The sequence below is a fragment of the Ambystoma mexicanum genome, chromosome 2q, assembly GCF_040938575.1.
Source record: "Ambystoma mexicanum isolate Mex_15411 chromosome 2q, UKY_AmexF1_1, whole genome shotgun sequence".
NCBI lineage: Eukaryota > Metazoa > Chordata > Amphibia > Caudata > Ambystomatidae > Ambystoma > Ambystoma mexicanum.
Genome location: NC_090924.1, coordinates 791,746,632 through 791,761,392, shown reverse-complemented (window position 1 = coordinate 791,761,392; position 14,761 = coordinate 791,746,632). Strand labels below are relative to the sequence as shown.

General features: G+C 46.9%; 1 protein-coding gene across 1 annotated transcript in view; it reads left to right on the top strand.

Moving 5' to 3' along the window:
* PITRM1 (pitrilysin metallopeptidase 1) overlaps positions 1 to 14,761 on the top strand; it is a 1,609,076-nt gene that overhangs the window by 1,434,059 nt on the left and 160,256 nt on the right. Inside the window, exon 25 of the mRNA XM_069648021.1 lies at positions 12,148 to 12,293. Within this exon, the coding sequence (XP_069504122.1) occupies positions 12,148 to 12,293 (146 nt within the window). The remainder of the gene's footprint in view (positions 1 to 12,147; positions 12,294 to 14,761) is intronic.

The following is a 14,761-nucleotide window of genomic DNA, read 5'->3' as shown; positions in this document are numbered from 1 at the left end:
AAAGCAGACACTGGTCTTTAATCTTCACTCAGCTTGCCTTACAGCAACCCTCAAAGAAGAGCATTGTGAGGGGAGCTTTTGCCTCAGTGTTGGTAACCTATTTTCACCAAATCTCTGGGCTGTTAAATTGGACAGAATTCTGCACAAGGACCGTATTTCTAATGTCTTTGAGGAGATTAAGGATATTATTGAAGACTATTCATCATTGGATTGTGAATCCCATAGATTGCCGGGAAATTTGGCTCATTGTCAAACATGGAAGAAAACAGTTTTGAAAGAGGACTAAGAATTATACAAGTGTTTTGGTTGAATAATGACTATGGATTAGTTAACCTCTACTTGCTTAGATTTTACTTGGTTTTACCTGATTTTATAATTGTGTCTTTGTTTAATCTTATTTTTATACGTGTGTGACTCTAAGTAGTAGAATTCTAAATTAGGCGTCTTAAGAGCACTTCCCCTGTTGCTACTAGCACAGGTTGCCAGGCACTCCTTCACTCATCAAGCATGGTGCGATTTGAATCCGAGGCCCCTTGTCCTCTGCACGCACTCAGTCCCGTGAAAACTACAATCCTCAGCAGGATTGTAGTTTCTGGAAGTGCTTTTCCATTCAAACCCGGCCCAAATGCACCAGCGCGGATGGGTCTGTACAGTCTGCGGCAGTCCGCGGCTAGGACGCGCAGTAAAAACACACGCAGTAAAAAACACTTCGTTACCAGCATCGGACTGGCTGAAGTTGTAGCACTCACCGATGCAGAACATAATAAATCACTACTCCGCACCGCAGCTACCACACATCTCTACCTAAGGTAGGTTCTGCTCAGCGGTCATCTCAGTCACTTGGCTCTTTTAATGTCCCATGCCGCTCTCGAACGATGAAACAAGACCTTAAATCACTAGTGAGGGTTCCGGATGCTGGCTTGGGTGCAATCCAGGCAGATACCTGGACGTCCTCAAAACTTAAGTTAATAGACCCACTGCCGGACAGTCTGTTGGAGAATGAGGCACATTTGAAAATGACAGCGCAAGCAACATCTACCTCCTGTACATCTCTTAGTACTAACACTGCCCCCTCTCCACCTCTTCCAATTACTCCGGCCTCAGACCTACGATGCGTGCTGCTTAACGAACTGTCTGTAGTGAAACACGCCACAGAGGTCGCCAGCTACATCGAACATAACAGCATTGATATGTGTACGGTGTCTGAAACCTGGGGATCTGAGTCTGCTGGTCCTAGTCTGAATCTAGCAATTCCAAAGGGGTATGTTATGATACGCAAGGACAGACAGGAAGGTAGAGGGGGTGGTGTAGCTTTTATCCTAAGAGACTTCTATTCTACATGGGAAGTCCCAGGTATGATCTTGAAAGCAATGGATTCTTTATACATCAAAATTGGCATGAACGCTGAATCCACAGTTAATATTTTACTTCTTTATTGCCCCCCTTTTTTGAAGGATAGCTGGACAGAAGCACTTCATGACCTTGTGCTTACTCGCCTCAAACCATTATCACGCTTCATTATCTTGGGCGACTTTAACCACTGTTTAGGCGAGCCAGAAGATCTGCATGCCCTACAGTTACAACCGTTATTATCAGACTTAGGATTTGTGCAACAAGTGACAGAGCCAACTCATGCACTTGGACACACCCTTGATTGGCTATCTACGCTTAACACAATCTGTCATGAGGTTGCCATTACACCATGTCCTTGGTCCGATCACGCATTAATACATTTTTCAATATCTGTCCCGTTCCCTCGTCAATTGAGAAACCCTCCCAAGGGACTCTGTCACGTAATCTAATACTACTCTTCTAACTATATCGGGGAATCTGGCTCTCAATATGGCCTGTATTTCTAACACCTTAGCACCACTGAGGTCCAAGAAACAGAAGAACAAGGAGTCCAAAAGTCAAATTTGGTTCATGGCTGACCCTAGAGCGCTCAAGGCCTTTTTCCTATGGAAATCTGTTCGGACCCCTGCCCTTTTAAAATCCTACAAGATTTTAGCAAAGGGCTATAAATCAGCAATACTTGAGGTCAAACAGAATTTTCACAACATAAGAATAGCCAATGCCGCTTCAGATGTTAAGTACATTTTTAAAATCCTAAAAGAACAAAAGGCCATCCCTCTCCCAGCTGACCAACTGGAGATCAGGGATGTCGCCTGGTGCCATACCATACAAGATGGCATGCATAATAAACTCTTGGGTAGAACAGCAGGAATTCTGGAAAGAAAGAAGGATTTATCTGCAAAGGCTACAAGTGAGCACAAGAAGCCACTAATACGTCAGTCGACGATCCCTCAATTGGATTTTCATCCAATTACAGAGGAGACCTTACAGCAAGTTATCGAAAAACTAAAACCCACTCTGTGTAAAGGGGATTCCTGTGCTACACTGTTAATATAAACTTGCCCCTCCCCCACCTTATAAAGGCAATATGCACATTCGTCTGTGTCATTGTGCGAAGGTAAGGTACCCGATCTGAAACCAACTTTGGTCACAACCATACTAAATAAAAGTCGGACTAGCTGGGGACAACCCACTGAACTACCCCAAACACCCCTTTTTTGCTGAAGATTTTAGATAAGGAAGCATACGGCCAAATTTCATAACATTTTAAATTTGTACCCCATCCTGAACGAGCATCAATCCGGGTTCAGACAGGGTTTTGGCACCGAAATGTCCCAATTGGAGCTAAAATCTAACCTGCTGGAGCGCCTAGATAAATGGTCTTTCTCTCTGCTAGTCTCGCTCTATCATTCTGCAGCATTCGACTTGGTCGATCACTCAGTTCGGATGCCCAGACTCTGAGGTTGCTAACTTTTCACCTTTGGTGGTCTCTTGGATAACATCGTTCCTGGAGAACAGTCTTAATAGAGTATGTTCAGAAATAACTGAGGTGTCTCCCATTCCTGCCCTTTTTGGGGTGCCCCAGGGTGCCAGTACGTCACCATGCCTTGTCCCGCTCTCAGGCTGTCATGCTCAGGATGAACTTGAGCTGAACAGAATCTTCGCCATAATCGAGAATCGGATGCTCAACAACAATCTGTCACTTAACAAAAGTAAAACGGAACTCATGATTGTGGGTAGTTCTGTCGCTATAAAAAAATTGGACAGTAATTTTGGCTCCTTTTCGTTAGGAGCTGACCTTATCAGTCCAGTTCCTAAACTTAAGATCTTGGACGTAACTCTCAACTAGTCTTTAACCATGGGACCCGACGTCTCTAGGGTTGTCACTGCCTCAGCGTATTATATCAAATTTCTTCACCATCTTAAGCCGCTCATTACTCAGCCGAGTGCAGAGACAATCACCAGAGCCATCATTGGCGCCAAGATGGATTATTGCAGGAGCTTATTGGCGGGTATCGGTAAACGTGATGTGATCAGGCTTCAGACGATGCAAAACAGGGTGGTGAGAGTAGTTCTGGATCTCTCAAGAAGAGATCACGTAACCGGCACCAGGGGGTCTCTCCACTGGTTGCCAATTGAAGCATGTGTTTCTTACAGGATTCTCAACCATGACATTCAAGTGTAGGCTAGGGACCATGCCAGCATACTTGCAGCACTCATCACTGACAAAGTTAATGGAAGGGGCTGAGGTCCAGCAGGCAGAACTTGCTTGTCCATTCCAGATGTAGAACTGCTAAAGCCGAGAAGGGAGTTTTCCATTTGGTAGCTCCCAAACTTTGGAATTGACTACCTAAAAATGTAAGACTCCTGAGCTTGTTGTCGGCTTTTAAGAAAGAGTTAAAAACTCATCGGTTTGCTTAACCCTCTAATTCATTCCCTGTCCTCTTAGGCTCCTTTACTTACATATTGCCATGTGATAACTGTTACTCTTAATGAGTCTGTATAATTGTCTGCGCCTTTATGCCTGAGGGTCCACAGCGCGCTATACAAATTCTGTAATGTCATGTAATGTAATTAGCTGAGAAGAAACAATTGAAACCTCTGAAGGGCTTTCATCCGAGCAAGCTCGTATTGCTAAGGAGGCATTATAAATCCACTTTGTAAATTCAGAAAAACAGAGTTGGTGGGGAATGCCTGCATGGATTTAATAAAGGTGGCATTGCTTCCGGATTACTATATTCCGTAGCGCCAAACCAGCTTGATTGCGCTCTACGACAGAAGCTGATGCACCTCCTCCAGGAGGATGGTGTCCAGAGACTGTGGGGTGGCCAGAGGACCATGGTCCAGAGGTTGCTGAAGGAATGGATGGCAACTTCCCTGCCAGATGACCTGTAAGGCCCAAGCATCGGGCAGGGTCTTCGACCATTCCGGGATGAACAAGTGGACACCCCCCAACGGTGACAAGTGGCACAACCTGTCACTGAGGTTTGGCGTCCTGGGTTACAGCAGGGACAGCGACCGCAACAACGCCACCCCTCCGGGTCCCCATTTCATCTACTTCTCGGGAGCAACTGCCCTGCCCTCTTCCCGAGGCAGACTGACTACAACCCCTTGGGGCAAAAGTGCTAAAAGGATGAATAACCCTGTCCTGAAGTGACAGCTGTGTGGGAGGGATGTTGCACTGCTAGTAACAAGGACTTAGCACTTGCCTTTGATGGCTGGACCTTCTGGTTGGCGTTGTCAGCCTTTGCTCTAAATGGTTTTCGCCATCAAAAGGCATGTGTAACAACTTGGTCTGGTCGTCTGCCGCAAACCCTGACGTTCTCAGCCAAGATTGGCACTTGGCCACTGTGCTAGTGGCTATGGACCTGCCCACAAAGTCCGCTTTGTCCAGTCCTGACTGTAGCATTTGGTGTGCCGACTCCTTAGCATCAGAGACCAAGGGCAGGAAACCATCCCTCATCTCTCCCTCCAGGACGTATTCTGCCAAGTTGGCCACCACTGTCCAAAGGTCGACGCCTGGCGAAAGAGGTATTCACAAATACAAAAGGGATGCCCCCTAATGCTCAGGAGCTGGGGGCAAAGAACCAAACAGTAATACCAAAAGTTCTCCTAGCATGAATATCCTTCAACTTATAATGTTGCGGTTGAAAAGTTGTCCTACCTTCATTTGTGTTCATGATGCAGCATTTGCACATTAGTTTGTTTATTTATGAAAAGTATTTAAGTGAACATATTTAATTTCATTTTTAAAAAAAATAAAAGTAAAGGAAGAAAAGGTTATGCCCAGATCAAATTCATAAACATGGCCCAGCCAGTGTGGCCTCTTGCAAAATTATCAACAATAAATTCATAAACTATGAGAGGTAAAAGATTCAAAGTGCTGCAACATGATTTAAAGGGTCTGTGCTTCAAAATAAGACAATATATATAGAAATGGAGTTCCTAAATAGTGATAATGTTAATTTGTGACTCGGTAACCAAGAAACTTATGGGTGCTTGTGAGATCAAAAGTAATTAGGTTGTTTCATGTAAAACTGCATCACCAACTATTTTAGGCAGCTTTGAGCCCTGTAGTTAATACGCAGTTCAAACAGCGATAGCCTAGCGAGTAACTATCGCCTATATCCTTTTACATATATTTGGTATAAAAAATGACTGGAATCCATGTCCTAATACATCCCCATTTAATGTCACTGCACATGACCAACATGTGCATGTGTCCAAATAATTATATATATCCAACGCCTCGTTGCCCAAATCAGCTAAAATAATTATTGCTGGGACGTTTTGGCAGAGAGATGCTATGCTGTACCGCCTTCTTCGAGGCAGCATTTTATGGAACACCCTGCAAATGAACTTGGAAACTTTTCAGTCAAATGTAACTTACTTTCTTTGTGAACAGTTTACTAATTAGTGTGCGTGCCTCTCTTTGCGACTGACCTTATCATATTGCTCCAAATAGCCAAATCATTACATTGCCCTCTCTTAGTCAGCAGGCAAGCTGGTGAGTGTAAACAAGGAAGTCCCTCAGCACAATATATTGGTCCCATCAAACCTACGCCATAGCAGCAACAGAAAAGTTTTCAATGCAATATATCTTGTGCAATAATGGTAACAAAAACAAAAACGACAAAGGATACAGTTATTCTGTACTCTTCTGTTGGTTCGCGGCCCGCAGTGCAAGAATGCCTAGTGCAAATGCCTTCTTGCCTTGTGCATCAGGCCTCTTACACTCCCTGTCCGGTGAGAAGAAAAATTATTAAAGCTAGCTGTCGATGGCCTGAACCACCAAGCTTTCAAGTGAAGTATGGGAGGACAAAGGCCCAGGTCCAACTGAGCAGGACAGCGTTTACTCCCCAGATCCCTGTCCACTGTCGGAACAGAGGCAGGTTTCTCCCACACCTTCAATATGGGGGCCTCAACTGCCACATTGAAGGACAGGAGTCTCTTTGTTGGGGGCAGCGTCCAGAATATTGCAAGCTTTCTACATAACCTTGGTCCTGGACAGAGCAGATAGCCCCAGAGTACTGGCTACCTTAGCCATCAGGCGCTGGATAGTGGCTTGAGGCTTTCCTGGGCAGAGGTGGGGGGGGGGCTGGCAAAATGTCTATCTCTGGGGAGATGTTGAGACCACTGGCCATCTGCAGGCCTCTGCCAGGCCCTGCATGTCCTTGCCTGCCCCATAGAATTTTTCTGGGAAATCCCTCACCTCCTTAGAACCCTTAGACTCTAGTCCAAAGGGGACTTGGTCACCCTCCTCCTCATCATAAATGTCGTAAATCTTTTAACTTGAAGGTATCCTTCGAGAGTGGGACTTACTACTACGTAGCCACGGTGTCCACAACACTGGTCGGCGACGATGAAGACAAAAACTGATGCTGGCGCCAAGGCCGCCACTCCTGAAGGCGGTTCCTGTCGCCGCCAAGAGAATTTTGTCTCTGTTTCATCCAGGCCCAAGCCTGTGTGCAGGAGTGGTCCCTAGAGTGTACCCTGCCAGTCGCAACAGATGCGGTGGTACCCTGCGGTGCCAAAGCTCACATCGCCGTCTCCTGCACCACAGGCGCCAAGGCCAGAGCCGCTGGTGCCTTAAACGAAGATGTCCATCTTTAGACGGAAGTTCACCCATTCATCCGGCTTGGAGGATTTGGTCAGATCTTCAATGCTCTGTATTCTTCTTTTCCTTTTCCTTGTGTGGATCTGCTTGTTCTACGGAGCGTTGCTGTGCAACCTTGACCAAGACCGCAAAGCCTCACCCTTCGGCTTGTGAACGAACGTGCAGATCTTCGCTGCCCTTTCCAGGAGGGCCTTCAGGTACATGGACTGGCATGGACATGGACTGGCATGACTCGCAATCCTGGGTGTCGTTGGCCTCGCCCAAGCAGGAGAGACAAATCCGGGGCGGATCCAAGACTGACATCTGCCAGCTACAATCCGCACACAGCTTGGAGCCAAAGGCCTTTGGATGATTAGGCATGGCTTTTTTTAGAAAAATAGGAAAAAGAGAAGCTCAACAAGCGTGTTCCCAAGTAGTGAACAGAGTCCACGGAAAAAAGGAACAGAGGTCACGCAGCGCCGCTATATATACTGACCCGGATGTAAGGTCCAACACATAGAGGCATTGGGCAGAGCCAATGAAGACCTGCGCTGCTCCTCCTGGCGGTGGAAAAGTTTCCAGAGAACAGCTGTGCTGCGCTGTGATAGGGATATCATAGATGAGGAATCCGCGGGAGGAACATCCATCAGAAAGAACATTCTACTCTTGAACCGTTCTGCCAATTACTATGATGAATCACAGGATTCTGTTACTTCACCCCGGGTGGGGGGGGGGCTTTCCTTGTAAGGCTAGGCAGGTGAGCCTAGCCTTACGGGACACCCTCCATAGGGCTAGAGCAAAGCAGGACCTCACCGGGAGAAACTCCCCGTTTGGGGACACGGACTCCCTTTCCAGTCAGTAATTCCCTAAACTCAAGATCATCATACCCTCTTTTTCAAGATCTTGTGAAAGAAGATTTGAAGAACTAGTACAAGTTTTGTTACTGTCAATCAAGTACTCCTTTAAGATGTATAAGAGAAACTGGGACGAAGATCATTTGAGCCATAATGAGTGATCAAGTGAAAGAGAAAAAGGATTTTTGCAAATGCTAAGGTAAGCCTGAGCAGGACGACATAAAACAGAGGCAGGGACCCAACTGTGATAGAGGAGGACCGTGAAGTTAATATCGGCTCGTGCTGTTCAGCTGATGAGGTCCTGGGTACGCAGCATCGGTCAGAAATTAGACCCCGGAGAGAAGCCCAAAGCGCCGCTTTGGAGAAGATAAGCCACGCTGCAGACTGCAGTGGAAAACGAGCGTGGAGATAAACTGAGAGTGCCGAGGTTACCAATGCACAGCATTGGGAACGGAGAGAGAATGCTAAAGGAGAGCACTCCAAGAGATTTCCTAGTCCCGAGAGAGAGGGTGGTGGCGTGACCGCAGCAGACCCTCAGTTTACGCTTTGGCCCATGAACTGTGCCGAGACCACAGAAGCGAAGCGGACCAAGAACAAAGCAAAGGAGGATGTAGCGAGCTGGTTGGTTACCGGCAATAGAGGCCATCCCGACATGCAGAGAGAATCCCCAGTCCTCGCAGGATCCCGTTGACATTACATCGACAAACTAGAGGTGAGGGGGAGAACAGGAGACCCGGGAGGGGAACGAGGAAGTATAACCATTACTGGGACATATTTGTCTTAGTACACCAGAAGCTTTAAAGATACCAAGAGAGAATAATGAGCATTATTGGGACACGCATACTTATCCTAGTAGACAAGAATTAAAGATACTGAGTGCGAATAATAAGTTATTGGAACACTTCAACTCTGCCAGTTAACTTCAAGTTGTAAAGAAGAGACGATCATCATTGGGACTTTCCTACTACTCAGTCACGAGGAGAAGTACAGAGGGAGGGCGCTAGAGTGCTGACCGTGATGGCTGCTCCTCCGTGAGCGCTGCTGCGGCTCCCGAAGAAATCCTGATATCCACACGTTCCCCCATGTGAACGTTCGAATATACATTGGCGGATAAGGCTGTCAAGACCCCCAGGAATAGCGGCGAGGAGCTGGGGGCAAACAGACACCCCTAAACGAGGGAGATTGGCCCCGTCCTATGGTGGGACTGCCCTGCTTGCACAGCCCGATGCTATCTTGCTGCCGAGGAGGGAGAGGAGAGTGATCGCAGCCTGAGGTCATGGAAGGTGGGGAGGCGGCCGCTTGATATTTGGAAGCGGGCCCCTGCCTGCTCAGGAACACCCCCCTGTGGCCCACAGACAAGCACGCTGCTGAGGATCTGGAGCCAGGCCCCCAGAGGCATAGCGCTCCCCCCTTCTGGGAGCGCAGAGGGAGCAGAACAACAGTCCCACGGCAGACCCTACAGCGACAAAGGCCGAGGAGCAACTGCGGCAGAGACACAGTGATTCGAGGGTGCCGTGGCAGATGCCCCCATCTGATTGAGGGACGCGCTTAAGAAGAGGCAGAAAACCGCTGCGTCAGCACACAGGACCGGGCTGGAGCAGCGTGCAAGTGCGTGGGCCTCCCCGCCCTGCGGCGATGACCCTTGCCCCTCCAGGCCTGCGGCGGCGCGAGATATTGGCGGCTGGGGCTCCGTGCGGGACACCAGTGAGGCGGGGCAGCCTGGGCCCGCTTCCGGAGGTGACTCCCCCGCCCATCACCCACAACTAGACCCCGGCTGCGGCCCCCACCGGAGGGAGAGCCCCCAGGAACCATAATCCACAAAATCCAAAAAACCTATCGCCCGCTCCCTCGAGGCGCTCCAGACCCTGGGTCTGCTCCATCCTGCAAATCCCCCTCACATAAGATAATATTACAAACGCTATAAAAAGGACCTCTGGGCACAACACTAGACCCGATCCCGCGGGGAGGCCAAGTAACCCCCCGCCTCCTCCCCAAGACTCGCACCTGACGCCCTCGGAGCAACAGAGAAAGACAATGAAAAGGAACAAGGAACAGCACCAGTGACACAGCCCAACTGGGCGGATCCGAGCCGGGCTTGCCGACTGGGACACCCAAGAAACAAAGCAGTTAGGCCAAGCCCCGTCTTGTACACCTGATCAAGGGCAGAGGAGACAATCAGCCTTCAAGACACTGTGAGGATCCATCACCAGTCATACCAGGGCAATAAAGCACCCTTGAAACATCTCACTGGGACACAGTAACAATAGACTGAACCAACAGGGCGCACAGACCCCTGGCCTAAACATTAGATTCGCAACGATTCATCCTCATCTACATTGTTGGGACGGGCTCAGGACCTCATCACTGACACAGAACAACCTCTGTGGAGATCCCCTGCCCGCTGTGAAATAACACAACCTCCCCCTGGAGAATACGGGTCATCAATCGCCACTCCCCTGTACCCCAGGGGTTGGGGAGTGCCGCACCGTAAGATACCAATTCAAGAAGGCACCCTTTCTAGAACAGCAGAAGAGATAGACCTCTGCCGGTACCCGGTCTGGAGTAACCAGCAGTAACACACAACTGCGCAGGAAAGATCCATAAACCAACCCACGTTAGGCCTCGGACCAGACCATGAACTCCTCTAAAAACCACTGCAGCACACGGCCCTCTGTGCGGACGCAGACGCGCGGATTACCGCCAACGGCTCGAACTGTCCTTGCATATCCAACTGGAAACACGACCAAGAAGAGATGGGGAAAACAGACAAGTCTCAAAGGAAGCTGAACTTCGACTCAGGCACAACGAGTAGAACCCCGAAAATGACTGACCAAAGCGATCCCCGCAATCATGGAAGAAGGACAAGAGGAGGAGTCCCTTCCAGCACCTGTAGATATCAGGGAAATCTTACTCTATCTGAAAGCAGGAATAGGTAACCTTGATTCCAAACTTGAAACGCTATCGTTCAAGGTGGACCTCCTACAACACCGCCTTGACAAGCACGGTGATAGGCTAGACACAGCCGAACAACGGGTATCGGACCTTGAAGCCAGGGTCTCATCATTGGAAACCCAGATGAAGACAGTCATAGCTAAAAACGAAGACCTCGAATATCAGACTGGTCGGCATAAGAGAAAGACAACTCACTGAGAAGATGGAAGAATTTGTAGAGAAACTATGCATAGAAATCTTTGGAACCACAGCCCTATCTCAACTCTTTGTAGTGGAGAGGGCCCACAGAATACCCTCCGGCTGACCGGTCCCAGGTGCAACTCCACATCCAATCATAGCTCGGCTCCTCAATTACAAAGATAGAGACACTATACGGTGACTGGCAAGAGAAAAGGGAGACTTGATTTTGACGGAGATAGTATCCATCTCTATCCCGACTTCTCTCCGGCTGTGCAAACACTGAGGAGATCCTTTGCAGGCGTCAAACGCCAGCTACAAGCCAATCATATGTTTGTATATAGTGAGGGCAAGCATAGGTTTAGACACAGGCAGACTTTTATTTTGGACTCTTAGACAATGACGGCCATTAGAAACATCCGTTGAGGGAATTCTCCCTTTTAGAGTTATGGCCAGTTAAGCATTACACCAACTCAAGAACCCTAATAAATAAAGGTTTTAGAACGAACCCACTTGAGTCTGTGTCTCCCTTGATACAATGCCTGTCTCACATAGTCCATTACTCTTGTTAACAATACTCATCCCTATCGGTAATGGTAATGGTAACCATATTTTAAGCATGCTCCTTTTATTGCCATCAAATTGAATGGAATTATAGGCCACTGGGAATGATCTAATTATGTACATCTTAGTTGCTTGTTTTGTCTGAGTAAAAATTAGTCACTTTATATTGTTTTGCCCTAGATTATCAGAGGGAAAAAAAAGTGTTGCAATAAAATCTGACTGAACTGAGAAAAGTAATCTATTTACAGTTAAACTCTTTCTAAGTTATAGGACGTTTTGTGTTTCAAGGGCAAGTTTGAAAGAAGCCCGCATTCTTTTGATGATCCTCTTTTCCAGAAAATGTGTTCTTTGGGTCTTTTTGCTTTGCTTCCCCACTCACTCCATTAAGCTGCACAGTATTATGTAACTGGAGTCCATAAGGATTTTATTAATATACTTGTATTAATATTTGCGTTTGTGAGTCAGAGTGATGTAAGAAATAGTGTGATGTATAGAAGCCTGAGCAAATGATGTGTTAGTGTTCCACAAAGGTAATTTTAAGTTGAGTCATGCAAACGAGAAGGTGGACTGTTCAATTCTGTAACACTTATACTGTAAATAACATGCTGAGGGACTTTAATATGAAGAATAAACAGTTCTGCTTTATTTTAGAGACCCAAATTCACTATCAACATTATCCGCTTTTGACAAAGCAACAAAGTGGGCTATGGCAGGTTCATTCACGCAGGAAGATGTTTTTGAAGCCAAACTTTCAGAATTTTCAGCGGTTGATTCTCCGATAGCCCCTTCAGATAAAGGTATCTTTTTCAAAATTAAACTGTTGTCTTGCCACCTCCGTGTCTTTTCTATAACTCCTCCCTTACCCCAAAGCTCTGCTGAGTTGAACATTGTATGTATGATTGTTCCTAAACTCATTTTACATTTTGAGTTTGGAGAGGAATGAAAAATAGTAAATAAGTCATACAATTCACATTAAAAATGCAAGCATGACAGACTCTTCTAGTGAGTGTTAGTTTTGTTTTTATTGTGATAGTGTATCTAGTAGATGTCATACAAAATCAATGTGTAAATATGTTAATATTAAACCTCTTATTAATTTGAATGTTCTATTGGCTGTTACAGAACTAATGTACATTCGCTATTTTTTTTATTTTTTTTGTAACATATTTTATTGACATTTCCTTATTCACAGTCAGGTATTATTAAACATGGGTATTGCATCCACGTTGGCAATGCCATTTTCTTTCGTACAACAAACAACCACCACCAAAAAGAAATAACATAATAAACAATTAACGAAAACAGTCTTCTACTTGCGTTGTGTTGACCTCACAAAGGTTCGGCTCAGGTTGGTTGTATAAAGGTCTGGCAGATCAAGGATTATCAGGGATTTGCCTCAAATGCCCGGCTATTATGGTGGGTTTACCCATTTCTGGGTCATATCAGTGTGAGCAATGAGTTCATGGTTGCTTGTGGTCAGCGGTGAAAGGAATGTCCCGCAGGAGGGCCTTCCATGATTCAAGAGTGTCATTCATATTTTCATCTCCTGTATGTGTACCCCTTCTTGCCGGGCCTTGGTCTCAGCATCTGTCCATCTTTCCAGTTCTTTGACCCATCATTCATATCTCGGGCCCCCCGGGGACTCTCAAGGTCTGCCTCCCATTTTGCCTTCAGTGTCGCACTTCTGGGGTTAGGTTTATCCGTCAGTCGGCTGTAGAGCCTGGTTATTGGTTTCCAGCCATTTGTTAGGTCGTACATCTCTTGTAGAAGAGGATCTGGGGTAGGTTCCTCTGGCCAGTTGGTCCATTTCTTGGCTATCTGTTTGAGTCTGAGGTACCACAGGAACTCGCCACTTGATAGTCCTTCGGTTGTTTGTAGTGATTTGAATTTCCTGAATTTGCCATCTTCGAACAAGTCCCCCCATGTGTAGATCCCAGCGCTTTCCCATCTTCTTGCCGCAGTGAGGTCTGCTCAGGTTCTGCATGCATCCGCCAGTATGGGGGTGTTGGGGAATAAGGATGTTTGAGGCACCTATCCGAGCAAGCTTTGGACCATATCTGCCTGCCTACTTTTATGACCATGGGGATGTTTTGCACCTGGCTCAGTGGGTTCCAAAGTGTCTCCTTAGGGAATAGCAAGGAGGGTATTTGGCTCAGTAGTCTTGTTTCAGCTGTGGGTTTGTCCTGGAGCCACTTAGTTGCGTGGGTGAGTTGTGCTGCCAGGTAATACATCTGAATATCAGGTACTTGTATCCCACCCAATTTGTAGGGTAGTGTAAGAGTCGATAATGAAAGTTTGTGCCTAGTTGGTCCCCAAAGAAATTTCTTGAGTAGTGATTCTAGTTTCTTAAAGAAGGGCGGTTTGATGTAGTAGCAGATGTTTACAAAGTAATATAGAAACCAGGGTAGGATGATCATTTTGATGATAGCCGCTCTGCCCATCATTGACAGTGGTAGTTGCGACCAGAAATTCATGGATTTACGCAGCCTCTTCATTACAGTTTCCGTGTTGTGCTTGTGTGTGAGTTCTGGGGTGTGTTTTATGTTGACACCCAGGAAACGGAACATGTCCGATTGCCATTTAATCCCAACTTCAGGCAAGTCTACTTCATCTAAGCCTCTGAGTCTAGCTAGCGGAAAAATGCAGGACTTCAGCCTGCTGAACTTGATCCCCGAGTAGGTTGCATAATTATCAAGGATGTCCAGGGCTACTTGTGGGTTGAGTTGAGGATCTCTTAGGTATAAAAGCACATCGTCTGCGTATAGTGTTATTATGGAGTGTTCATTGCCCAGTTTTATGCCTGCATCGAAGTACTGTCTTCTAAAGTAGACAGTGATCGGCTCCAGGCCCAAGATGTACAGCATCGGTGATAGCGAGCATCCCTGCCTGGTGCCCCGTTGTATCACCAAGAGTTTTGACATTGTTCCGCCAGTTTTCACTCTAGCCACAGGCGAGTTGTAAAGCACCTTTAACCCATCTCACAAAGCCCTCTCCGAAACCAAATTTTCTCAGTACCTCAACCAGCCACTCCCAGAATATGGAATCAAAGGCCTTGATGGCATCGAGTGATAGCACCGCCAAGTCTTCATCTCTTGTGAGAATTTCTGCCATGATGTGTTGAAGCCTTCTAAGATTGGACGTGGTGTTACGTCCTAGGACGAAGCCGCTTTGGTCCTCATGGATTAGGGTTCCCACCACCCCTGCGAGTCTTTTAGCTAGTATAGTGGTCAGGATCTTGCTGTCGTAATTCGGCATCGCTAATGAG